At 37.4% G+C, this 25,739-nt stretch overlaps 2 protein-coding genes across 2 annotated transcripts; both read right to left on the bottom strand.

The window, feature by feature from the left end:
• Nucleotides 1–10,805: 10,805 nt before the first annotated feature.
• On the bottom strand, nt 10,806–11,545 carry LOC132144925 (adhesion G-protein coupled receptor G2-like). Its single transcript, XM_059555513.1, has 2 exons — nt 11,267–11,545; nt 10,806–11,021 (listed from the first exon to the last, which is right to left on the bottom strand). Exons 1-2 carry the CDS (start codon nt 11,460–11,462, stop codon nt 10,921–10,923), a joined length of 297 nt encoding a protein of 98 aa, XP_059411496.1. The 5' UTR covers nt 11,463–11,545; the 3' UTR covers nt 10,806–10,920.
• Nucleotides 11,544–14,051, bottom strand: LOC132144924 (adhesion G protein-coupled receptor G3-like). Its single transcript, XM_059555512.1, has 6 exons — nt 13,942–14,051; nt 13,825–13,861; nt 13,608–13,705; nt 13,359–13,480; nt 12,287–12,552; nt 11,544–11,729 (listed from the first exon to the last, which is right to left on the bottom strand). The coding sequence occupies exons 1-6, from the start codon at nt 14,002–14,004 to the stop codon at nt 11,590–11,592; spliced, it is 726 nt and encodes a 241-aa protein (XP_059411495.1). The 5' UTR covers nt 14,005–14,051; the 3' UTR covers nt 11,544–11,589.
• Nucleotides 14,052–25,739: the final 11,688 nt, after the last annotated feature.

Genomic DNA, 25,739 nt, shown 5'->3' with positions numbered 1-25,739 from the left:
CTATGAATGCACATATTTGCTTGTTTTTGCATAAGTTTGCATTAGTTCACTAGCATATAGACTATAAAACTGATATCGATTTCATGACATCTTTAAGTGAAACATGAATTCCCAAAGTGTAAGTTCTTCTTTTCTGAGAAGTTTCTCACCATCAGCACTGAGACGCATGTCAGATATGAGCACTTTATGGTGTTTGATTGTTTCTATATCGCAGCCAGACATCTTCTCATTAACTTCTCCTTCAAAGAAAAGAGAACAAATTCTAATTATGTAAAATAAACTGGGTTTGTTGATAGGAGCTGATCAATACAGTCATAAAGTAACTTAACCTTTGCCATCCCAAGAAACACAGGACACCTTACTGACCTGTGAGAACATTATTTATTTATTTATTTATTGACAATGTCTGGTCATTATAAAAAAAAAAAACTTCATTACTGGATATTTCTGTTTTCTGAAGATTTCAATATTGTCAGCAAGGTTGGAGATTTTGGCCTATATCGTTGTTCCATAAACCTCATTGTTCAAAACTGTCTGATTTTTTGTTTGATTTTAATTAACAAACGTTATGTTTTATAAAGTTACGTGAATACAGATGATCAGGAACCATTGACTAAAGGAACAGTTCACCCAACAATGTCTCATATGGTGGTTTCTTTTTCACAAAAGGAGAATTTCTACAGAAGCTGCAGCTTATTTCAAACTACAATTCATAGTCAAAAAGATAAAACCATTTTACCATTATAATAGTAGTGGATATGAATACTAACAGATAAAAGATTCAGACAGATGTGTGTTACAATTGAAAAGAGTTGCAGTAAAAACATTCTGCTTATAATATTCCACATAACACAATATAATGATTACAGTAATTTTTGGATGAAATGCTCAAACAAAGAATCTTTACACTATTAATGGTGAGTACCTTGTTTCTAAGCCATAGATCTGCAAAAAAATGCACATTCACTATTTTCCTGTTGTGATTTATACACAGCCTTCTTAGCAATCTTTACATCCCACGAAAAGTCTGTATTTGGGATAATTTAACATTCAACAACATGTGAAAAGAAAATTTACATTAATGAAGAATCTTAGCCCAGATGGACATGCTGTAATTTTGTAACACACTCTATTGTTATAAAAAACTGTTGTTAAACTGTTGTTAAAAATTAACACAAAAGTAACTTATTGCATTATTTTAAATAAAAAGTAACTAAGTAATGCAGTTTGTTACTTTTTTTTTCGTGGTTCTAAAAGTAACTTTTCCCAACACTGTTGTAATCTTTCTTAGGTCTATAACGTTTATCATGTTCTGATTTGCTGAGGAGTTTTCTGTGTTCTCAGCATGTATTTGGAGAAGAACGGTAGCGTTCCCTTAGTTCTCTTGGTCTCTGGAATTGCCAGTCTGCTGTAAACAAAGCCGATTTCATTACTTCTGTTATTAGTCATACAAAGCTAAATCTCCAATATCCACTCTCCAATAGTTTCTAATTTTCCCACTCCCCCCGACTGGAAGAGGTGGAGGTACTGGTCTGCTCATCTCTAATGATTGGAAATGTTATCTTTTACCATCTTTGGGTATCAACAGCTCCTTTGAATCTCAGTCTGTTACTATTACCTTCCCTCTTAAAATCCATTTTGTAGTTGTTTACAGACCCCCAGGACCACTAGGTTACTTCTTGAATGTATAAGATGTGCTTCTCTCAACTTTTCTTGAGGATGGTACTCCCCTAGATATGCTTGGAGACTTACACACTCTGCTTTCCCGTGAAGACTTACAAGTCACATGGAGCGAAGTGTCCTGGAGATGTTCTTCGACAGCAGATCCGCTCTGACTCTGCTGTTTAATTCATTACATTACACCACTGCTGCTGTCCTTGGAGTAGCTGTGGATTCTCTAGGCATGTGTATGCTTTACTTCGTTATTGGCTTGGGACTGTTTGGCCCTTGCTGTTCAGAAACATAATCAGAATGAGCTTTATTGCCAGGTATGTTAACACATACAAGGAATTTGTTTTAGTGGCAGAAGCTCCGACACAGATAATAATAAGAATAATATAAAAATATATAAAAAAGACAATGTACAAAAAAGCAAAAACAAAATATAATTTAGACAACTATGATGTACAGGTATGATGTGTGCAAATTTTAAATTTAAACAAGTATGGTGTAAAAAGATAATGTACTGTATATAGTGTTGTGTGTTCCAAGATTATTGTTAAGTGTTCATTAGATGGATTGCCTGAGGGAAGAAACTGTTTCTGTGTCTGTCCATTCTGGTGCTCAGAGCTCTGTAGCGTCGACCAGATGGAAACAGTTCAGAGAGGAAGTGTGCTGGATGTGAGGGGTTTACTGGCCCTTTTGCTCACTCTGGATAAGTAAATTTTTTGGAGACAAGGGAGGGTTGTACCAATGATTCAGCAGTTCGGAATACCCTCTATAGTCTTCTGAGGTCAGATTTGGTAGCTGAGCTGAACAAGACAGTGCAGAGTGCACAAAGTGCAGAGGACAGATTCAATAATGACGTTGTACAACTGTTTCAGCAGATCCTGTGGCAGGTTGAACTTCCTCAGCTGGTGAAGGAAGTGCATCCTCTGCTGGCCCTTTTTCACAATGGAGTCTGTGTGATTTTCCACTTCAGGTCCTGAGAGATGGTGGTGCCCAGGAACCTGAATGACTCTAGGGAAGTCGTGGCCTAATGGTTAGAGAGTCGGACTCCCAATCGAAAGGTTGTGAGTTTGAGTCCCGGGCCGGCAGGAATTGTGGGTGGTGGGAGTGCATGTACAGTTCTCTCTTCACCTTCAATACCACGACTTAGGTGCCCTTGAGCAAGGCATCGAACCCCCAACTGCTCCCCGGGTGCATAAATGGCTGCCCACTGCTCTGGGTGTGTGCTCACAGTGTGTGTGTGTGTTCACTGCTCTGTGTGTGTGCATTTCGGATGGGTTAAATGCAGAGCACAAATACTGAGTATGGGTCACCATACTTGGCTGAATGTCACTTCACTTCTACTGCAGTCACAGTGCCTAGTTACCACGGGATGTAAGTCCCGTGGCAAAACATAGAAACAAAATAGAGACATCATTATCATAGCTGCTGATCCAACAAAGTAAAATTAGTTTAACCCAAGCTAAAGAATAAAAATGCAGATGCAACTACACTCACAATTTAAGAGATACATTATTCGAATGCTTGGCGAAAGAGATGCGTTTTTAATCTAGATTTAAACAGAGAGAGTGTGTCTGAACCCCGAACATTATCAGGAAGGCTATTCCAGAGTTTGGGAGCCAAATGTGAAAAAGCTCTACCTCCTTTAGTGGACTTTGCTATCCTAGGAACTACCAAAAGTCCAGTGTTTTGTGACCTTAGGGTGCGTGATGGGTTGTAGCGTGGTAGAAGGCTAGTTAGGTACGCAGGAGCTAAACCATTTAGGGCCTTATAGGTAAGTAATGATAATTTATAACTGATACAGAACTTAATAGGTAGCCAGTGCAGAGACTGTAAAATTGGGGTATTATGATCATATTTTCTTGACCTGGTAAGGACTCTAGCTGCTGCATTTTGGACGACCTGTAGCCTGTTTATTGACGAAGCAGGACAACCACCTAGAAGTCCATTACAATAGTCCAGTCTAGAGGTCATGAAAGCATGAACTAGCTTTTTTGCATCAGAAACAGATAACATGTTTCGTAGCTTGGCAATGTTTCTAAGATGGAAGAATGCGGTTTTTGTAACATGGGAAATATGATTTTCAAAAGACAAATTGCTGTCCAATATAACACCCAGATTTCTGACTGTAGAGGAAGTAACAGTACATCCGTCTAGTTGCAGATTGTAATCTACAAGATTCTGTGTAGTGTTTTTTGGTCCAATAATTAATATCTCTGTCTTATCCAGATTTAATTGGAGAAAATTATTTGTCATCCAATCTTTTACATTTTTAAAACACTCTGTTAGCTTAGATAATTGGGAAGTTTCATCTGGTCTCGTTGAGATATATAGCTGAGTATCATCAGCATAACAGTGGAAGCTAATTCCGTATTTTCTAATAATATTACTATTATAATAATACTAATAATAATATTATTAATTAATAATATTATTAGTTAATATTATTAATTAATAATATTATTAATAAATTAATAATAATATTAATATTACTACATATATTACTGGTCTGTCTAGATGTTGCAGAATGTAATGCAGTCCCATATTGACTGAGTCATCCACAGACCTGTTTGCTCTGTAGGCAAACTGCAGGGGGTCCAGTAGGGGTCCAGTGATGTCCTTTAGATAAGCCAAAACAAGTCTTTAAAATGACTTCATGACCACAGACGTAAGAGCCACAGGCCTGAAGTCATTTAGTCCGGTAATTTTGGGTTTCATTGGTACGGGGATGATGGTGGAGGGTTTAAAGCATGAAGGTACTTCGCACAGCTTCATTAATCTGTTGAAGATCTGTTTGAAGATGATGGCCAGTTGGTCAGCACAGGATTTCACACAGGAAGGATTACAGGAAAATGATTGGTTCTTTAGCTTTCCAGTATAATTCCTCTTTACCACTCTGATCTCCTTTTCCAGTGTGTATTTGGCATGTTTAAAAGCAGCTTTAAAAAGAGTGGAGTCTCAGAACTTCAGAAGCGCACGTACCTCTGGAGTAATTCACAGTTTCTGATTGAGGTGTGAGATGATGGTCTTCGGGAAATTGACATCATCAATGCACTTACTAATGTAGCTGGTAACTGATGCTGTGTATTCCTCCAAGCTAGTGAAGTCACCATTGGTTGCAGCCTCCCTAAACATGTGCCAGTCAGTGTACTCAAAACGAAGTCTCGAAGCTCAGACATAGCCCCTGCTGGCCAGGTTTTAACTTGCTTCAGAACTGGTTTTGCTAGGGTTTATTTTTAGCCTGGCATGGACTCTCACCTGCTTGACACATTTTTGCTTTATTGCGCACTGCTTTCAATATCCCCTCCCTTGACTGCCGCCATCAGGTGATGGTATCTCAGTGGGTCATTATAAAATGCTTAATGTGAAAAAACACTAGTATTGCACAGTAGTATTGCAACCTTCATATCTCTGAAGAGTCTTTTCGTTTTATCAGATATATAACAGATACAGATTTTAGTTTTTTGCCTTTCTCTCTGAAAACAGTTGAGCTCCTGGAGGCATGTCGTAGTTGGATCAAAAGGGTCACTTAATGTGAAAATACTTACAGACAAACAGAAATGCCCACATGCAAAATTTAACATTAATGTTTTCCTCTTATATAAAACAGTTATAAAGAAAACACTTAACGTGTCTTAATGAATTAATAAAGTTATATTAAAGACAAAACTCAGTATACACCTTACTGATTATGCAAGCTTTATCAGGTAGATGAACCCAAAAGATCAAAGCGATGTGCTGAATTACATTTTTTCCTTTCATTGAAACACATTTAAAAAAAAAACACTTCATGTGGTCTAATTGAGGAAGACAAGTGATATAAAAAGACCAAATTCTGTAGTCTATGAAATACTATGTAAATGGACTGCATTTTATATAGCGCTTTCAACAGACCACATGGCCATCCAAAGCGCTTTACAATTTGCCTCATATTCACACACCGACTGCGGTGTCAGCCATTCAAGGCGCAATCCAGCTCGTCGGAAGCAGCTGGGGTTAGGTGTCTTGCTCATGGACACCTCGACACTTGGTCAGGTGGTGATTGAACCACCAATCTTCCGGTTTATAGACAACCTACATGAAGCACTGAGCCACTGCCGCCCCACTATGTACACTGCACAGGCAAGCAGATGAGCCTAGAATACAGCATGTACACCATTGTACAGAAAACACATGTTGCTTAATGCATTAAGAATGTAATATTAAAAGACAATATTACTACAAACAATCATTCAAGGGCAGGCAGCAAAGACACTGGAAGCAGTTATCCAAACAAGGTCAGTACACAGTCAAGATATAAGCAGACAGGAAGCACTCAGAATTGTAGCCAGAGCAAACAACACTTCACAAGGACTGAACATATAACATTATATTACATTTGGTAATTTAGCAGATGCTTTTATCCAAAGCAACTTACAAATGGGGACAATCAAAGCAATCAAAAACAACAAAAGAGCAATGATACACAAGTGCTATAACAAGTCTCAGTTAGCTTAAATGCAGTACACATAGCAAGGGCTTTTAAATAATATAATAAATAAAAATAAAACAGATAGAATAGAAAAAGAATAGATCAAGCTAGTGTTAGGTCTTTTTTGTTTGTTTGTTTGTTTTTGTTTGTACACTTGCAGAATGCAAGCTTCTAGAGGGCACATAAGTCTGAAGTAATGAATTTAGATAAAGGGCTGCAGAGCCAGTGGTGGCTTGTGGAACACAAATGCAAGGCTAAAAAAGGTTTGGGTGAGAAGGAACAAGTGGAGTTGAGTTGAGTTGATCAGGTTGTTGATTGTGGCCTGTGGGATGTTGGTCCACTCCTCTTCAATGGCTGTGCAAAGTTGCTGGATATTGGCAGGAACTGGAACACGCTGTCGTATACGTCGATCCAGAGCATCCCAAACACACTCAATGGGTGACATGTCCAGTGAGTATGCTGGCCATGCACGAACTGGGATGTTTTCAGATTCCAGGAATTGTGTACAGATCCTTGCAACGTGGGGCCATGCATTATCATGCTGCAATATGAGGTTATGGTCGTGGATGAATGGCACAACAATGTGCCTCAGGATCTCGTAATGGTATATCTGTTCATTCAAAATGCCATCAATAAAATGCACCTGTGTTTGTTGTCCATAACATATGTCTGCCCATACCATAACCCCACCGCCACCATGAGCCACTCGATCCACAACACTGATATCAGCAAACCGCTCACTCACACGTCGATATATACGCTGTCTGCCATCTGCCCTGTACAGTGAAAACCGGGATTCATCCATGAAGAGAACACCTCTCCAAAGAGCAAGACACCATCCCTTGTGAGCATTTGTCCACTCAAGTCGATTACGACAACGAACTCCAGTCACGTTGAGACCCCGATGAGGACGACAAGCATGCAGATGAGCTTCCCTGAGACGGTTTCTGACAGTTTGTGCAGAAATGCAATCCGAATATTGCAGCAGCTACCGGGTGGGTCAAATTGTTGACAAATATTTTTGTTGTCGAGTAGTCGTTTTATGTCATATGACCTAATGTAAGAGCCTGCAATAACAGACAGATTTAGACAGATTTGTGAACAATATTTTTAGGCCTTTAGTGTAAATAGATCAGCTCATTAAAAATGGGGACAAAAACTAAAGTGTTGCGTTTATAATTTTAAGTGTATTAATTTAAATTAACAACAGAATTTAATTGATAGCATAAGCTTTATTAGAGGCTATAAGGCAATATTTAGATTCAATTTTTAACATTTACATTAATTTTCCCATACAGAAAATGCAGAGATTAAAAACTTTTCATAGAAATAATAAAACAAAATCTTTCTTTATAATAAGTCGCCACCTTTATTTATATAGGGCTTTATACAATACATATACAGTGTCAAAGCAACATTACAGTGTAAATAGGAATATAGTGTGTCAATAATGCAAACAAATCTCAATTCTGTTGTAAAGAAGCTCCAAAAAGAAGACAATAGTAAAGATTCAGTTTCAGTTAAAGTCTGTTTATCTTTGATACAGTAATGTCATCATCCAGCTCAGTTCAGTTCTCATCCAAAAGTGTCTGTGCCGTCAAGTCTGGCATGAATTGAACACCAAAGAGACTGTTCATGTCTTTATAAGCATCCAGTCTGTGATCAATGCAGTTGACAAGATAGTCAATAGTAACATTAAATATGTCCACTTGAAATTGACTGCATCCACTGAGCCTTTCATCACCGTCTGTTGTCTCATCAGCAATAGGTTTTCTTTTCTTGATTCGTTGTACTTTATGCTTATGAGACTCTCTTATGTGACTGTAATTTAGCCAAAGAGCTTTAGCTGAATCAGCCCTACAGCTCCACCAAGTGTTAGACAAAGGCTTAAGTGTCAAGTTTGTCTTTTAAGTGTCTGCATTATGTGTAAACCAGGTTAAAGAGTTGGATTTATAATCTAGATTTAAACTGACAAGAGTGTTTTTGCTTCCTGAACAATGCAAGGCAGATTGTTCCAGAGTTTGGGTGCTAAACAGGAAAAGGATCTGCCGGCTGCATCTGATTTTGATATTCTAGGTATTATCTAATGGCCGGAGTTTTGACAGCTCATCGGACTAATGCTCGCTCAAGCATCAAGGATTAAATTTACTAAATTATAAAATAATGTAGACATCATCAGCTGATTCTGACCGTGTTTAATCATCAGAGAAACTATCTGCAATGTCATTGTGAATGTGATAGTAATACAGTGTTTAGGGTCACTGGTTCATATCCTCCTACAGAAACTATAGCTATGACTATTGGAGCCGGATACACTGAAAACACACAGAGACAAGGGGGTATTATAGTCAACATCTAAAACAAAAAACAAACTAACCTAAAAATAAAAAAATATATAATAATAATAATAATAATAATTGTTATTATTGAAAAATACTTATTTAATTTCAGTTAGTTTAATTTTGATATGCTAAAATAACTAAAACTAAAATAAAATATCAAAATTATAATTTATAAATATTTACAAATAATAGTAATAATAATAAAAATAATGTATATATAGAAAATAGTAATGCTTAATTAAAAAAATGCTGAAACTTTAAAATTAAAACAGAATATAAAAAGTAAAATTGATTCTAAATTTGAATAAAAACTAACAATATCTCAGTGATACTAAAATGAGTGTTAGCTGCTCTTAAAGCAGGGGTTTTCAAACCTTTTGGAGCCAGAGAGCAAAAAGGGGACGAAAGTTTTCAACAGTGTAAGACTAAAATGTGGGTGGAAGTAATGAACATAATATGATTGTTTTATTGGTGCAATTTATCCTTATTGTACTTTTTCATAATACAGCATGATTTTATTTACCATATTTTTGGAAAAGAAGTTACTCCAGGTCAGGAAAAAAATACAAATAAGTATCATTGGTGTATAAGTCACAATTAGTCCTTACATTCAGAAAGAAAATACAGATAAATAAAATGAATAGTTTTTAAACACTAGAAACATGTATTTTACTTCCCCTCACTCAAAACAATTTATGTATATTTTTTATAATGCTACAACATTTATTTTAAATGCCAAGACTATAACAAACTTATTTAAATGAATACATATGCAGAAAAATGTGTATTTTTTTTATATCACAAACAAGATAAAACGGAATAGCCAAATACCTTTTGATTGTTTAGTCGTCTCATTTAGTTTGATGATGAAGAGGCTGTGATGGCAAGTTAGCAATGCTAGAACTGATATGTTATGTGTGTGAATCGTTGTGAGAACACTTAGATTCCTTCTATCAATGAAAATGTATGATATCCGTCAGACATCTAAGAAAGTGAAATGTCTTATTGTAAAATAAAGAAAACAAACCAAATGCACTAGTCGTCTCGGAACTTCTTCCTGAAATGAAGATAAGATCAGCAATACTGCCTATTTGTCACACAAACAGTGTTTAAGTTTTGTTTATTTGATATTAAATGCATTTTGCAAGTCACTTTGATAGGGTGGCAGTGCAGTGTTGACAGCACCGGGCTAATATGGTCATACTTCCTGGTTCTAGTAAGAACTCTTGCTGCTGCATTTTGGACTAGCTGTAGTTTGTTTACTAAGCGTGCAGAACAACCACCCAATAAAGCATTACAATAATCTAACCTTGAGGTCATAAAAGCATGGATTAACATTTCTGCATTTGACATTGAGAGCATAGGCCGTAATTTAGATCTATTTTTGAGATGGAAAAATGCAGTTTTACAAATGCTAGAAACGTGGCTTTCTAAGGAAAGATTGCGATCAAATAGCACACCTAGGTTCCTAACTGATGATGAAGAATTGACAGAGCAACCATCAAGTCTTAGACAGTGTTCTAGGTTATTACAAGCAGAGTTTTTAGGTCCTATAATTAACACCTCTGTTTTTTCAGAATTTAGCAGTAAGAAATTACTTTTCATGCAGTTTTTTATATCGACGATGCATTCCATTAGTTTTTCAAATTGGTGTGTTTCACCGGGCTGCAAAGAAATATAGAGCTGAGTATCATCAGCATAACAATGAAAGCTAACACCATGTTTCCTGATGATATCTCCCAAGGGTAACATATAAAGCGTGAAGAGTAGCGGCCCTAGTACTGAGCCTTGAGGTACTCCATACTGCCCTTGTACATACTCCATACTGCAAGTGGTTACAAGTTTCAGCTTGCTTTGCCTTGAATGTTTAGTGAAACTTTTCTGTGTGAGTGACATTTGCTTTGATATTTCATGATCTAATTAATTTATGAAATGAATGATTTTGAAGTCAGTCCATCATGAATAATACAATTACATTTTATTAGCTCCATAAGAAACACTTGAGAAATACTGAAAAATATAACAGAATCATAAATAGAATCATAAGCAACATAAAACAACGATGGATTCACTGATTCTGACCGTGTTTCATGAGAATCCGCATTTGTGTGTGGATTTTAGTGAGCTGCTTTATGAAAAGGTCATGCAAATATCTCAATCCAAAGGCATGTCAACATTTTTCTAAATAACATTCAGTGTTGAATTGTTCTGAAACGCATGTGATCACACATGGATGATTATAATGCTCGATAAATCTAACAACAGTGATATCAAATCATATCAGAGATTTGAAAGCAAAATTGTACCTTCCTTACAATTTCCAGTAAAATGACACTTTTTAAGGTAATTTTTGTCTAAGAGAGAAAAAGTCAGAGACAAAGAAAGCGTTCAGTCTTAATTATGTTGGTGATTAATATTGTCTACAGCATTGATGCTGGATTAAGCAATGGTTGTGTTGGAGTCTGTGCTGTCTGGATCATCAGAGAAACTACCCGAAACGTCATTGTGAATGTGGTAGTAATACACGAAGAGGAAAAACCCTGAAAAAAGAATCAGAGAAACTTATTTCAATTAGTTCAAATACATTTCCAATATGATTAAAGTCATTTACATAATTCTAAAACTGTTAACTGAAAATGGTCAAATTATTAATAGCAAAATGGTATAATGAACAGTAAAATCATGTTCACAAAAACTCAATAAAAATTAACTGAATTAATTCAAATTATTAGTTAAAATATGTATCATAGTATCAAATGTACTGATGCGTGTGATTGTTTCTCACCCTGAAATGAGTTCAGCACAGTGAATATGTAATATGAGGGAACGAGCATCGGTCCATAACTGAAGAACGCCACAGACCACGTCAGACCGAAGAGCAGGAACAAACTCAACACCATCGTCAGATGCTTTCTGAACGTCTTTCTCTTGCCATCGACAGCTTTTATGTTTCTGGCCTGAACGACTTTAGTGACGATCATGATGAAGATTCCTGTCGTGAAGATGAAAACTAAAGCATAGTAGCCAGTGTTCACTGTGTAGTGAATGTACAAATTTGTAATCCAGCACCTGTAGTTAGAAAATAATGAAGTATTATTAATAAAACCATCAGAAGGCATTCATAAATGTAAAAATGTGTGACATCAGAAAAACTTGCATTCGTGCAATTTTTCCAGATGTTGTGTTAAGGGTCACCGCTTTATATCCTCCTACAGAAACGATGACTAGGACTATTGGAGCCGGACACGCTGAAAACGCAATAGTTATAGTTTAATTACCACATGACTTTTTTTTGCCAGATACGCATGATTTGTTTCTGAATGCCTAAAGTAAAGATATGGTGTCAATTTAATAAACTTTTGTAAACATCGACACTCAGTTATTGCATTAAAAGCTTACACTATGACTACATCCTACTACATCATCCGTTGGATAACTGTTTATAAAGTTTTAAATATGGATACTTTTCTTACAAAAATGCACCAATTTGCTTCAGGGGGACTTTATTAAACCCCTTGAGCCACCTGGAGCACTTTTTATAATGGATGGATGATACTTTTAAGTATCAACACCAATTGACTACAAAGCTCACTCATTTTAAAGCTTGGGAGAGCCAGGACATGTTTTTATATAACCCCAATTGAATTTGTCTGAAAGAAGAAAGTCATATGCACTTAGGATGGCTTGAGGGTGGGGTAATTTTAATTTTTGGTGAACTTATATCTTTAAAGTGCATTACAATTATTAAATGTACACATATAATGGACCTGAGCTACCATGAACTAACAATGTTGCTGTAACTCACCCCAGGCCAACACGGTGATCTTCCTCATGTAGTTTGAGATGGTGACGTTCTGTCTGATGAGCCATAAGTACATATGAAGAGCTTGAATGAAGAACCAGGTGAATGAGGCCAGCATGGAGTAATGCAGGAGCAGCGCTATGAAGACACACGCAGCGTTGTCTCCTGTGTTAGCGATGCTCTCGTTTGACAAAAACGAGGCATTCAGTAGAGACAAAGCCACAAACATGTTCATCAGGATCTTCGTGGCCTGATTTGATTCAGCTTTCCTATTAAAAAATAAATAAAAAATGCTTTTGTAACCTGAACTTTAATACAGTATAGCTTCGATCTCAATTTTAATTCAAGGTGTTACTTGCTGTTTCTTTGTAATTATATGTGAAATTTACTAGCAAGCTAAAATTGTTTCTTACTGCAATATTAGTGATGATTGATTACTAAACAGCACCAACTATAGCCTGTTTTCCATCCAAAGTTGAGAATTTAACTTATGCGCAAAATTGTTATATCGCACAAAACATTTGCGAACAGGAAGCATTTCCATCCACCGAGACAAAGAGAACAAAATAGTCACTTCCTGATAAACTGGCACTATACATCACTAAGAAAAGCAGGAGAAGCTACTGAATATAATAATTTTCCTATATAATAAATTACTTGCACATCAGAACGAGCAGACGAAACACAATGAATGTGCTTATTGCTTTCGGAGGTGGATGCTGCTGTTTTGGAACGCAGTCATTTAACAGTTATGAGAGGCAATTAAACAGAAATACTATGATGACAGACTTTGCTCAGGTATTTCCGAGTGATCATATAACATCATAGCACAAAGTCACATGAATTTTTTGATGCGCTTGGAGGTTTTTATTGGCAAAATGCATTTCCGTCTCCCATTGTTCACATTAATTAACCCTTTTTCGCACAGGTCACAAACCACCTCAATCGAGCGTAAAAACGTTTTTATTCGAAATTAAGTGTTTCCATCACTCGATTCTGATGTGATACTTTAAAATGTGCATAAAACCAGGGTGATGGAAACCCAGCTCGTATGATAAACTTTAAGATACTTTACCGTAGCAGGAAATGCATAAATAATGCGATGGCCATAAAAAACATGGAGATGCCACAACCGACAGAAGAAATTAAGGTCAGTGAATCCAGATGCGAAACTGTTATATTTGCATCTGGCGGAGACTGAACGATCAGAGAAAACAGAAGAAATCAAATCAGCAGGAGGATTTTAAAACCATTTGATGTTTGTTAGCAAGAATCAGATATTGTTAGCAAATTTGATATCAATTATGAAACCATAAGTTCTCACCATCAGCACTGCAAAGAACGTCAGATGTGAGCAGGAGCACTTTATGGTGTTATCGTTGATTATTGTCTCACAGCCGAATGTTGTCCATTTAAGTTTTCCTTAAAAAAAAAGAGCAATGAATGAATTTGATAAAAAAAAAAAAAAGAAACAAAAACATTAACTGATTGAACTGGGTTTCTTGACTGAAATTGATCGGTACAGTCATAAATTAACTTACCTTTGCCATCCCAAGAAACGCAGGATACATTTCTGTCCTGAAATAACATTTATTTTAATTTTGCTTTCACATTGTCTGATCATTATAACAAAAGTTCTGCAACAAACTCTTCATTACCTTATCATTAAGTGTAAACAGCATGTCAATATTGTCGGTAAGGTTGGAGATTTTGGCCCTCATTGTTATTCCATAAACGTCATTGTTCAAAACAGTGTAATTATTAGTTTCATCCTGAATCAGAAACCAAGAGAGCAATCATTAATCAAATATAAATATGTGCGAATATAACTGATTAAAAACATTTGTCTGAAAGTATAAACCTTTAAGAATCTTTCCATGCAATTGGACTTGCAGACTAACCATACAGTTCACGGCTTTGTCCTATTTTTATTCTTTTTATTATCTGTGTCTTGTCTTGTCACTGTCATTCTGTTTTTGCTCTGGAAGCTTCTGTCACCAAAACAAATTCCTTGTACGTGTGAACTAATTATCTCAATAAATAAGAATGTCATGGAAAAGTTACTTTATTTAATGCCCATGTATTAAATCAATTCAATGCACACAGACTGAAGTAGTTAAAGTCTTAGGTTCTTTTAATTGTGATGATTTGGCTCACATTTAACAAAAACCCACCAATTCACAATCTCAACCCATTAGAATATTTCATAAGACCATTAAAAATAAAACATTTTAGTGAATGTTTTATTTCAATGTTTTATGGCCTTCTGGAAAGTATGTTCATTTACTGTACATGTACTCAATGTTTGGTAGGGATTCCTTTTGCCTTAATTACTGCTTCAATTCGGCTTGGCATGGAGGTGATCTGTTTGTGGCACTGCTGAGGTGGTATGGAAGCCCAGGTTTGAGAGAAGGGTAGGTTTGAGAGAAATAGACAAACAGCATGGCATGAGTTGGCCTGATATATAAAGGATTCGGAAAATCAGGTGTTTGGTAGAGGGGTGGCCTCGCTCCCAAACCTCAATTAACTAGTTAACTCCCTTTCACGAGCAAGAACCATACCACAAGCAAATATGAAAATGAATAGTTTATTATTCAGAAAGTTAAGGATGAGTTGGAAGAGGATGAAAAGGTAAAGGGGATAGGTTGGTCAGGTTGATCTGGGTGTCTTCAATTGATGGCCCGGAGAGACTCAGGATAGGTATCATCTCATTTGTATATTTAGACCAGACGATTAGGACCCCCTAAATTGGGAATAGCTGAGGTAACTTTGGGCTTGATGGAGAACTTGAAATTGTTGCGGATGTAGGCGTGGTATGGTTGAGATGACCAGCGACCAAGGGTTCTGGCAGTCTCATTGGAGATTCCACATCTGGTTTCTGATGTTATGAATCTTGTGATCAGTTTCCAGTTTCTGTTAGGAAGAGCAGATCTTTAGGAAGTGCTTGGCCTGCATGTGGAGAGCAGACATATTCGGAAATAGATTTAAAAGAACTCAGAAGGAGTATGGACAGAAGATGTAGATAGGAAATTATGTTCCTAATTTCTCAGTTTGCTTCTTTGAAGGGGGGAAGATGAGAGTATCTGAGGAGTGGATAGTAATCTCCAAAATACTGGAGTGGGTAAAGGATTGAATGTAAAGGAGTCAGAGTGAGTTCTGAGCATCGTAGGATGCCGAAGAATACTAATGAGAGCATGAAGTCTAAAGTTTGATCAGTCTCGAAATTCGGATAGGATGATCGTATGAGATCATGCAGAGGCTTAATAGGTTACTGGTCAGTGGAAGACGTTTGATGGTCTGGCATAGTTAGTTTATAGAAGAAGTTGATTACTGATAAGTAGTCTTGGAAAGAGCATGTTCATATCTTTTAAGGAAATAGTGTAAGAAATCAAGTTGCAAAGGCAGCATGTCATTGATGGAAAGGAACTGATAGAGGGAATGGTGAGCATGGAGCTGTTCCAGCCAGTGAGGTACACTGAAGCACGCTTGGGGCAATGTGTTTGGAGTTCGGAGTCGAGAGTGTCCCAGTATGGCTCCTGGTTGAACTGCTGTAGACAACCTGTGGTTAAATTTTTTTTCATAGAGCTGCTGAGATAGGAGGGGGGAATGAGCTACGGAGGCTGTCCAAGCTGAGTGGGAAATAGAATTGGACAATTGGAATCCAGACCGCACCGCTACACGAATGATGATGGCAATCTTGGCCCGCAGAAATTTCACCATGTTTATGAATTGCTAAGTGTGTTTTTACCTTTGATTATCATGATATAATTGTGTGATACTATAGATGACCAATCGTTATTTAAAAAAACAAAAAATGTAATACAGAATTTTTAACCAATAATTATGAGGTTATGATTTTAACAGATGTAACTGTTTTTGGTAATTAACATAAATTTACATCTGCATCTTGCATTCAGAAAAGGAACACAAACCTGTTTCATGAATTGTAACTATATCACCCGTTAGAACATGCAGAAACTTCTTTCTCAATAGATAGACCTAAGAAAGATTTTACTTATGTTTACTCCTTGACATTTATTGTCATAATTTTCAATATCAAATGATGTGAATAACTTAACTGTGACAACTTTTTGGCCATATAACCCAGCCCTACACAGAAGCATACAGTACCTTGTTTTCTATGTTTTTGAACCTTAGAACTCCAACAAACGCACTTCCATTTTTTTCAAGACGTGATTTATCAAAAGCCTCCTTGGAAATCTTTAAAGACCAGGAACAGCTTATATTTTGGTCACTCTCAACAACCTGTGAAAATCAGAATTGCCATGATAATGGAGGAATCATACCATGTTTAATGAATCTCAACCCTTAGATTTACCATTGCATGATTTGAAGAGTAGCATATGTTGATCTCTTTGGTTTCTGTGTTCTTGGCTTGTACATGAAGAAGACCAAAAGCATCCCCCATGACAATCGCTACATTGCTTTTATTACTTTTTTCCATCTCTTCAATGTTAATATACAGATTGTCCAAGGCTTCTCTGTAAAATGGATGGAATCATATGGTATTCTGTAACGGGTTTTAGACTTGATATCCACTGGTAACTGTACACTTACGATGCCTTTGAGGGATCAGTATATCCATAAGTTGTCATATATGAAATGAAACTGGCAGTTAGATTGTTAGTTGTCGTAAGTGTTGTGAATCTGGAAGTTGGCTTGGGAGTCGTCGTTTGTGAAGTGAAACTTGTAGTTGGTTTGTAATGTGTTGTATGTGATGTGAAACTGGTAGTTAGATTCTGAGTTGTAGTATGTGATTTGAAACTTGTAGTTGGCTCGTGAGTTGTCGTATGGGATCTGAAACTGGTAGTGGGCTCATGAGTTGAAATATGTGATGTAAAACTTTCAGTTGGCTCAGGAGTTGTTGTTTGTGATGTCAATCTTATAGTGGGATTTTGAGTTGTCTTGTGTGGTGTGATACTTGTAGTTGGCTCTAGACTTGTCATATGAGATGTGAAACTGGTATTGTGCTCAGGAGTTGACGTATGTGGTGTGAAACTTGTATTTGAATTGTGAGTAGATGTATGTGATGTGAAACTTTCAGTTGGCTCAGGAGTTGTTGTTTGTGATGTCAATCTTATAGTGGGATTTTGAGTTGTCTTGTGTGGTGTGATACTTGTAGTTGGCTCTAGACTTGTCATATGAGATGTGAAACTGGTATTGTGCTCAGGAGTTGACGTATGTGGTGTGAAACTTGTATTTGAATTGTGAGTAGATGTATGTGATGTGAAACTTGCAAGTAGCTCAGTAATTGTTGTATGTGATGTGAAACTAGTATTTGGATTGTGAGCTGGCATTTGGGCTGTGAAACTCGTAGTTGGGTCAAGAGTTGTTGTATATGATGTGAAACTGGTATTTGGATTGTGATCTGTCACATGCGATGTGAAACTTCTATTTGGCACTGGACTTTTCATATGTAACATCAAAGTGGTAGTTGGCTCTGTATTTGTTTCTGATATGAAACTGGTTTTTGCATTGTAAGCTGTTGTTTCTGATGTGAATCTTGTAGCTGACTCTAGACTTGTCGTATATGATGTAAAACTTGTAGTTGGCTCATGAGTTGACGTATGTGATGTGAAACTTGTAGTTGACCCTGGACTAGTCGTTTCTGATGTGAAACTTGTAGCTGGCTCAGGAGTTGTTGTTTGTGATGTGAAACTGGTATTTGCATTGTAAGTTGTTGGATGTGATGTGAAACTTGTACTTAGTTCTGGACTTGTCGTTTGTGATGTGAAAATGGTAGCTGGAGCAGGAGTTGTCGTATGTGATGTGAAACGTGTAGCTGGCTTTGTACTTTTTGTATGTAATATCAAACTAGTAGTTGGCTCGTGAGTTGTTGTTTCTGATATGAAACTGGTATTTGGATGTGATGTGAAACTTGTATTTGGCTCTGGACTTGTCGTTTTTGATGTGAGTCTTGTAGTTAACTCTGGACTTGTTGTTTGTGATGTGAAACTTGTAGTTAGCTCTGGACTTGTCGTTTGTGATGTGAAACTGGTATTTGCATTGTGAGCTGTCGTATCTGATGTCAATCTTGTAATGGGATTTTGAGTTGTCTTGTGTGATGTGATACTCGTAGTTGGCTCTAGACTTGTCGTATGTGATGTGAAACTGGTAGTGTGCTCGGGAGTTGATGTATGTGATGTGAAACTTGTATTTGGATTGTGAGTAGATGTATGTGATGTGAAACTTGCAAGTAGCTCAGTAATTGTTGTTTGTGATGTAAAATTGCTATTTGCATTGTAAGTTGTCGGATATGATGTGAAACTTGTACTTGGCTCTGGACTTGTCGTTTGTGATGTGAAACTGGTAGCTAGCTCAGGAGTTGTCATATGCGATGTGAAACTTGTACTTGGTTCTGGACTTGTCGTATCTAATATCAAACTGGTAGTTGGCTCGGGAGTTGCTGTTTCTGATATGAAACTGGTATTTGGATGTGATGTGAAACTTGTACTGGGCTCTGGACTTGTCGTTTGTGATGTGAAACTTGTAGTTAGCTCTGGACTTGTCGTTTGTAATGTGAAACTGGTATTTGCATTGTGAGCTGTCGTATGTGATGTCAATCTTGTAATGGGATTTTGAGTTGTCTTGTGTGATGTCATACTCGTAGTTGGCTCTAGACTTGTCGTATGAGATGTGAAACTGGTAGTGTGCTCGGGAGTTGATGAATGTGATGTGAAACTTGTATTTGGATTGTGAGTAGATGTATGTGATGTGAAACTTGCAAGTAGCTCAGTAATTGTTGTGTGTGATGTGAAATTGTTATTTGCATTGTAAGTTGTCGAAAATGATGTGAAACTTGTACTTGGCTCTGGATTTGTCGTTTGTGATGTGAAACTGGTAGCTGGCTCAGGAGTTGTCATATGCAATGTGAAACTTGTATTTGGCTTTGGACTTGTCGTATGTGATGAGAAACCTGTAATCGGCTCCGTAATTGTATGTGATTTGAAACTGGTTGTTGGATTGTGATTTGTTGTATGTGATGTGAAGCTGTTATTTGGCTCAGGAGTTGACAAATGTGATGTGAACCTTGTAGTTGACCCTGGACTAGTCGATTCTGATGTGAAACTTGTAGCTGGCTCAGGAGTTGTTGTTTGTGATGTGAAACTGGTATTTGCATTGTAAGTTGTTGGATGTGATGTGAAACTTGTACTTAGCTCTGGACTTGTCATTTGTGATGTGAAACTGGAAGCTGGAGCAGGAGTTGTTATATGTGATGTGAAACTTGAAGCTGGCTCTGTACTTTTCGTATCTAATATCAAACTGGTAGTTGGCTCGGGAGTTGCTGTTTCTGATATGAAACTGGTATTTGGATGTGATCTGAAACTTGTACTGGGCTCTGGACTTGTCGTTTGTGATGTGAAACTGATATTTGCATTGTGAGCTGTCGTATGTGATGTCAGTCTTGTAATGTGATTTTGAGTTGTCTTGTGTGATGTGATACTTGTAGTCGGCTCTAGACTTGTCATATTAGAGGTGAAACTGGTAGTGTGCTCGGGCGTTGATGTATGTGATGTGAAACTTGTATTTGGATTGTGAGTAGATTTATGTGATGTGAAACTTGCAAGTAGCTCAGTAATTGTTGTGCGTGATTTGAAACTAGTATTTGTATTGTGAGCTGCCATATGAGCTGTGAAACTCTCAGTTGGCTCAGGAGTTGTTGTGTGTGATATGAAACTAGTATTTTGATTGTGATCTGTCGTATGTGATGTGAAACTTCTTTTTGGCTCTGGACTTTTCGTATGTAACATCAAACTGGTAGTAGGCTCAGGAGTTGTTTCTGATGTGAAACTGGTATTTGCATTGTAAGTTGTCAGATGTGATGTGAAAATTGTACTTGGCTCTGGACTTGTCGTTTGTGATGTGAAGCTGGTAGCTGGCTCAGAAGTTGTTGTATGTGAAGTGAAACTAGCAATTGGCTCTGTGTTTGTTGTATATGATGTGAAACTCATATTAGGATTGTGAGTTGTTGTATGTGATGTGAAGCTTGTGGTTGGAATGTAAGTTGTCGTATGTGATGTGAAACCTGTTGTTAGCTCTGGAGTCATCATTTGTGATGTGAAACTTGTAGTTGGCTCGGGGGTTGTTGTACGTGATGTGAAACTGGTAGTAATCTTGAGAGTTGACGTATCTGATGTGATATTGATAAATGGCTCAGGAGTTGACGTATGTGATGTTAAACTTGCAGTTGGCTCTGAAGTTGTCTTATGTGATATGAAACTGGTAGTTGGCTCGGAAGTTGAGATATGTGATGTGAAACTTGTAGTTGAATTGTAAATTGTCGTAAATGATGTGAAACTGGTCGTTGTATTTTGAGTTGTTATATATGATGTAAAACTTGTAGTTGGATTTATAGTTGTGTGTGATGTAAAACTGGTAGTTTGATTGTGAGTTGTCGTTTGTAATGCGAAACTTATAGTTGACTCAGGAATTGCTGTATGTGATGTAAAACTGATAGTTGGCTCTGGAGTTGATGTATGTGATGTTAAACTTGTAGTTGGATTGTGATTTGTTGTATGTGATGTGAAACTGGTATGTGTATTGTAAGTTGTTTGATGTGATGTGAAACTTGTACTTGGCTCTGAACTTGTCGTTTGTGATGTGAAACTTGTAGCTGGCTCAGGAGTACTTGTCGTTTGCGATGTGAAACTGGTAGTTGGCTCTGGACTTGGCGCGTGTGATGTGAAACTGGTATTTGCATTGTGAGCTGTCATATGTGAAGTAAAACTTGCAATTGGCTCAGGGGTTGTCATTTGTGATGTCAATCTTGTAGTGGGCATTTGAGTTGTCTTTTGTGATGTGATACTTGTGGTTGGCTCTAGACTTGTCGTATGAGATGTGAAACTGGTATTGTGCTCAGGAGTTGACATATGTGATGTGAAACTTGTATTTGGATTGTGAGTAGATGTATGTGATGTGAAACTTGCAAGTAGCTCAGTAATTGTTGTGTGTGATGTGAAACTAGTATTTAGATTGTGAGCTGGCATATGAGCTGTGAAAGTCGCAGTTGGCTCATGAGATGTTGTATGTGATGTGAAACTTGTACTTGGCTCTGGACTTGTCGTTTGTGATGTGAAACTGGTAGCTGGCTCAGGAGTTGACGTATGTGATGTGAAATTTTTAGTTTGATTGTGTTGTGTTGTATGTGATGTGAAACTTGTAATTGGCTCCGTAATTGTATGCAATGTTAAACTGGTTGTTGGATTGTGATTTGTTGTATGTGATGTGGAGCTGTTATTTGGCTCAGGAGTTGACAAATCTGATGTGAAACTTGTAGTTGATCCTGGACTAGTTGTTTCTGATGTGAAACTTGTAGCTGGCTCAGGAGTTGTTGTTTGAGATGTGAAACTGGTATTTGCATTGTAAGTTGTTGGATGTGATGTGAAAGTTGTACTTAACTCTGGACTTGTCATTTGTGATGTGAAACTGGTAGCTGGAGCAGTTGTCATATGTGATATGAAACTTGTAGCTGGCTCTGTACTTTTTGTATATAGTATCAAACTGGTAGTTGACTCGGGAGTTGTTGTTTCTGATATGAAACTTGTACTTGACTCTGGACTTGTAGTTTGTGATGTGAAACTTGTAGTTAGCTCTGGACTTGTCGTTTGTGATGTGAAAATGGTATTTGCATTGTGAGCTGTCGTATGTGATGTCAATCTTGTAATGGGATTTTGAGTTGTCTTGTGTGATGTGAAACTTGTAGCTGGTTCTAGACTTGTCGTATGTGATGTGAATCTTGTTGTTGGCTCAGGAGTTGTTGTTTGTGATGTGAAATTGGTATTTGCATTGTAAGTTGTTGGATGTGGTGTGAAACTTGTATTTGGCTCTGGACTTGTTGTTTGTGATGTGAAACTTGTAGTTAGCTCTGGACTTGTCGTTTGTGATGTGAAACTGGTATTTGCATTGTGAGCTCTCGTATGTGATGTCAATCTTGTAATGGGATTTTGAGTTGTCTTGTGTGATGTGAAGCTTGTAGCTGGTTCTAGACTTGTCGTATGTGATGTGAAACTTGTAGTTGGCTCAGGAGTTGACGTATGTGATGTGAAACTTGTATTTTGCTCCGTAATTGTATGTGATTTGAAACTGGTTGTTGGATTGTGATTTGTTGTATGTGATGTGAAGCTGTTATTTGGTTTAGGAGTTGAGAAATGTGATGTGAAACTTGTAGTTGACCCTGGACTAGTCGTTTCTGATGTGAAACTTGTAGCTGGCTCTGGACTTGTCATTTGTGATGTGAAACTGGTAGCTGGAGCAGTTGTCGTATGTGATGGGAAACCTGTAGCTGGTTCTGTACTTTTTGTATATAGTATCAAACTGGTAGTTGACTCGGGAGTTGTTGTTTCTGACATGAAACTGGTATTTGGATGTGATCTGAAACTTGTACTTGACTCTGGACTTGTAGTTTGTGATGTGAAACTTTTAGTTAGCTCTGGACTTGTTGTTTGTGATGTGAAACTGGTATTTGCATTGTGAGCTGTCGCATGTGATGTCAGTCTTGTAATGGGATGTTGAGTTGTCTTGTGTGATGTGAAACTTGTAGTGTGCTCGGGAGTTGACTTATGTGATGTGAAACTTGTATTTGGATTGTGAGTAGATGTATGTGATGAGAAACTTGCAAGTATCTCAGTAGTTGTTGTGTGTGATGTAAAACTAGTATTTGTATTGTGAGCTGGCATATGAGCTGTGAAACTCTCAGTTGGCTCAAGAGTTGTTGTGTGTGATATGAAACTAGTATTTTGATTATGATCTCTCGTATGTGATTTGAAACTTCTAGTTGGCTCTGGACTTTTCGTATGTAACATCAAACTGGTAGTCGGCTCTGGAGTCGTTTCTGATATGAAACTTGTAGCTGGCTGAGGATTTGTTGTTTGTGATGTGAAACTGGTATTTGCATTGTAATTTGTCAGATGTGATGTGAAACTTGTACTTGGCTCTGGACTTGTCATTTGTGATCGGAAGCTGGTAGCTGGCTCAGGAATTGTCGTATGCAATGTGAAACTGGAAGTTGGCACAGGAGTTGTCGTATGTGAAGTGAAACTAGCAATTGGCTCAGTTTTTGTTGCATATGATGTGAAACTCATATTTGGATTGTGAGTTTTTGTATGTGATGTGACGCTTGTGGTTGGAATGTAAGTTGTCGTATGTGATGTGAAACCTGTTGTTTGCTCTGGAGTCATCATATGTGATGTGAAACTTGTAGTTGGCTCGGCGGATGTTGTACGGGATGTGAAACTGGTAGTAAGCTTGAGAGTTGACGTATCTAATGTGAAATTGATAAATTGCTCAGGAGTTGACGTATGTGATGTTAAACTTGCAGTTGGCTCTGGAGTTATCTTAAGTGATATGAAACCGGTAGTTGGCTCAGAAGTTGAGATATGTGATGTGAAACTGGCAGTTGTATTTTTAGTTGTTATATGTGATGTGAAACTTGTAGTTGGATTTAGAGTTGTATGTGATGTAAAACTGGTAGTTTGATTGTGAGTTGTCGTTTGTGATGTGAAACCTCTAGTTGACTCAGGAATTTCTGTATGTGATGTAAAACTGATAGTTGGCTCTGGAGTTGATGTATGTGATGTTAAACTTGTTGGATTGTGATTTGTTGTATGTGATGTGAAACTGTTATTTGGCTCAGGAGTTGACAAATGTGATGCTAAACTTGTAATTGGTTCAGGAATTGTTGTATGTAATGTTAAACTTGTAGTTGGCTCTGGACTTGTCGTTTCTGATGTGAAACTTGTAGCTGGCTGAGGATTTGTTGTTTGTGATGTGAAACTGGTATGTGTATTGTAAGTTGTTCGATGTGATGTGAAACTTGCTCTTGGCTCTGGACTTGTTGTTTCTGATATTAAACTTGTAGCTGGCTTATGATTTGTTGTTTGTGATATGAAACTGGTAGTTGGCATGGGAGTTGTTGTCTCTGATATGAAACTGATATTTTGATTTGATGTGAAACTTGTACTTGGCTCTGGACTTGTCGTTTGTGATATGAAACTTGTATTTGGCTCTGTACTTGTCATTTGTGATGTGAAACTGGTAGTTGCCTCTGGACTTGTCGCTTGTGATGTGAAACTGGTATTTGCATTGAGAGTTGTCGTATGTGAACTAAAACTTGCAATTGGCTCATTCATTGTCATTTGTGATGTCAATCTTGTAGTGGGATTTTGAGTTGTCTTGTGTGATGTGATACTTGTAGTTGGCTCTAGACTTGTCGTATGAGATGTGAAACTGGTATTGTGCTCAGGAATTGACGTATATGATGTGAAACTCATATTTGGATTGTGAGTAGATGTATGTGATGTGAAACTTGAAAGTAGCTCAGTAATTGTTGTGTGTGATGTGAAACTAGTATTTAGATTGTGAGCTGGCATATGAGCTGTGAAACTCTCAGCTGGCTCAAGAGTTATTGTATGTGATGTGAAACTTGTACTTGGCTCTGGACTTGTCGTTTGTGATGTGAAACTTGTAGCTGGCTTAGGAGTTGTCATATGTGATGTGAAACTTGTAGCTGACTCTGGACTTGTATGTGATGTGAAACTTGTAGTTGGCTCAGGAGTTGACGGATGTGATGTGAAATTTGTAGTTTGATTGTGTTGTGTTGTATGTGATGTGAAACTTGTAATTGGCTCTGTAATTGTATGTGATGTTAAACTGGTTGTTGGATTGTGATTTGTTGTATGTGATGTGGAGCTGTTATTTGGCTCAGTAGTTAACAAATCTGATGTGAAACTTGTAGTTGATCCTGGACTAGTCGTTTCTGATGTGAAACTTGTAGCTGCCTCAGGAGTTGTTGTTTGTGATGTGAAACTGGTATTTGCATTGTAAGTTGTTGGATGTGATGTGAAACTTGTACTTAGCTCTGGACTTGTCATTTGTGATGTGAAACTGGTATCTGGAGCAGTTGTCATATGTGATGTTAAACTTGTAGCTGGCTCTGTACTTTTCGTATGTAATATCAAACTGGAAGTTGGCTCGGGAGTTGTTGTTTCTGATATGAAACTGGTATTTGGATGTGATGTAAAACTTGTACTTGGCTCTGGACTTGTCGTTTGTGATGTGAAACTTGTAGTTAGCTCTGGACTTGTCGTTTGTGATGTGAAACTGGTATTTGCATTGTGAGCTGTCGTATGTGATGTCAATCTTTTAATGGGATTTTGAGTTGTCATATGTGATGTGAAACTTGTAGTTGACTTGGAAATTGTTGTATGTGATGTGAAACTTTTAGTTGCCTCGGGAGTTACTGTATGTGATGTAAAACTGATAGTTGGCTCTGGAGTTGATGTATGTGATGTTAAACTTGTAATTGGCTCGGGATTTGACGTATTTGATGTGAAACTTGTAGTTGGATTGTATTGTGTTGTATGTGATGTGAAATTTGTAATTGGATCCGTAATTTTATTTAATGTGAAACTGGTTGTTGGATTGTAACTTGTTGTAT

The sequence above is a fragment of the Carassius carassius genome, chromosome 8 (genome assembly GCF_963082965.1).
Source record: "Carassius carassius chromosome 8, fCarCar2.1, whole genome shotgun sequence".
Lineage (NCBI taxonomy): Eukaryota > Metazoa > Chordata > Actinopteri > Cypriniformes > Cyprinidae > Carassius > Carassius carassius.
The sequence above is the reverse complement of the archived record's forward strand: the minus strand, read 5'-3'. Positions and strand labels throughout refer to the sequence as shown.

Coding starts and splice junctions, on each gene's coding strand:
- LOC132144925 (XM_059555513.1), bottom strand. CDS start 11,462: ATGATCGTCACTAAAGTCGTTCAGGCCAGAAACATAAAAGCTGTCGAT. Junction 11,022..11,266: donor TGTGCTGAACTCATTTCAGG/GTGAGAAACAAT, acceptor TTCTTTTTTCAG/GGTTTTTCCTCTTCGTGTAT.
- LOC132144924 (XM_059555512.1), bottom strand. CDS start 14,004: ATGAGGGCCAAAATCTCCAACCTTACCGACAATATTGACATGCTGTTT. Junction 12,553..13,358: donor TTTATGCATTTCCTGCTACG/GTAAAGTATCTT, acceptor ATTTTTTAATAG/GAAAGCTGAATCAAATCAGG. Junction 11,730..12,286: donor GATCACCGTGTTGGCCTGGG/GTGAGTTACAGC, acceptor TTGCGTTTTCAG/CGTGTCCGGCTCCAATAGTC.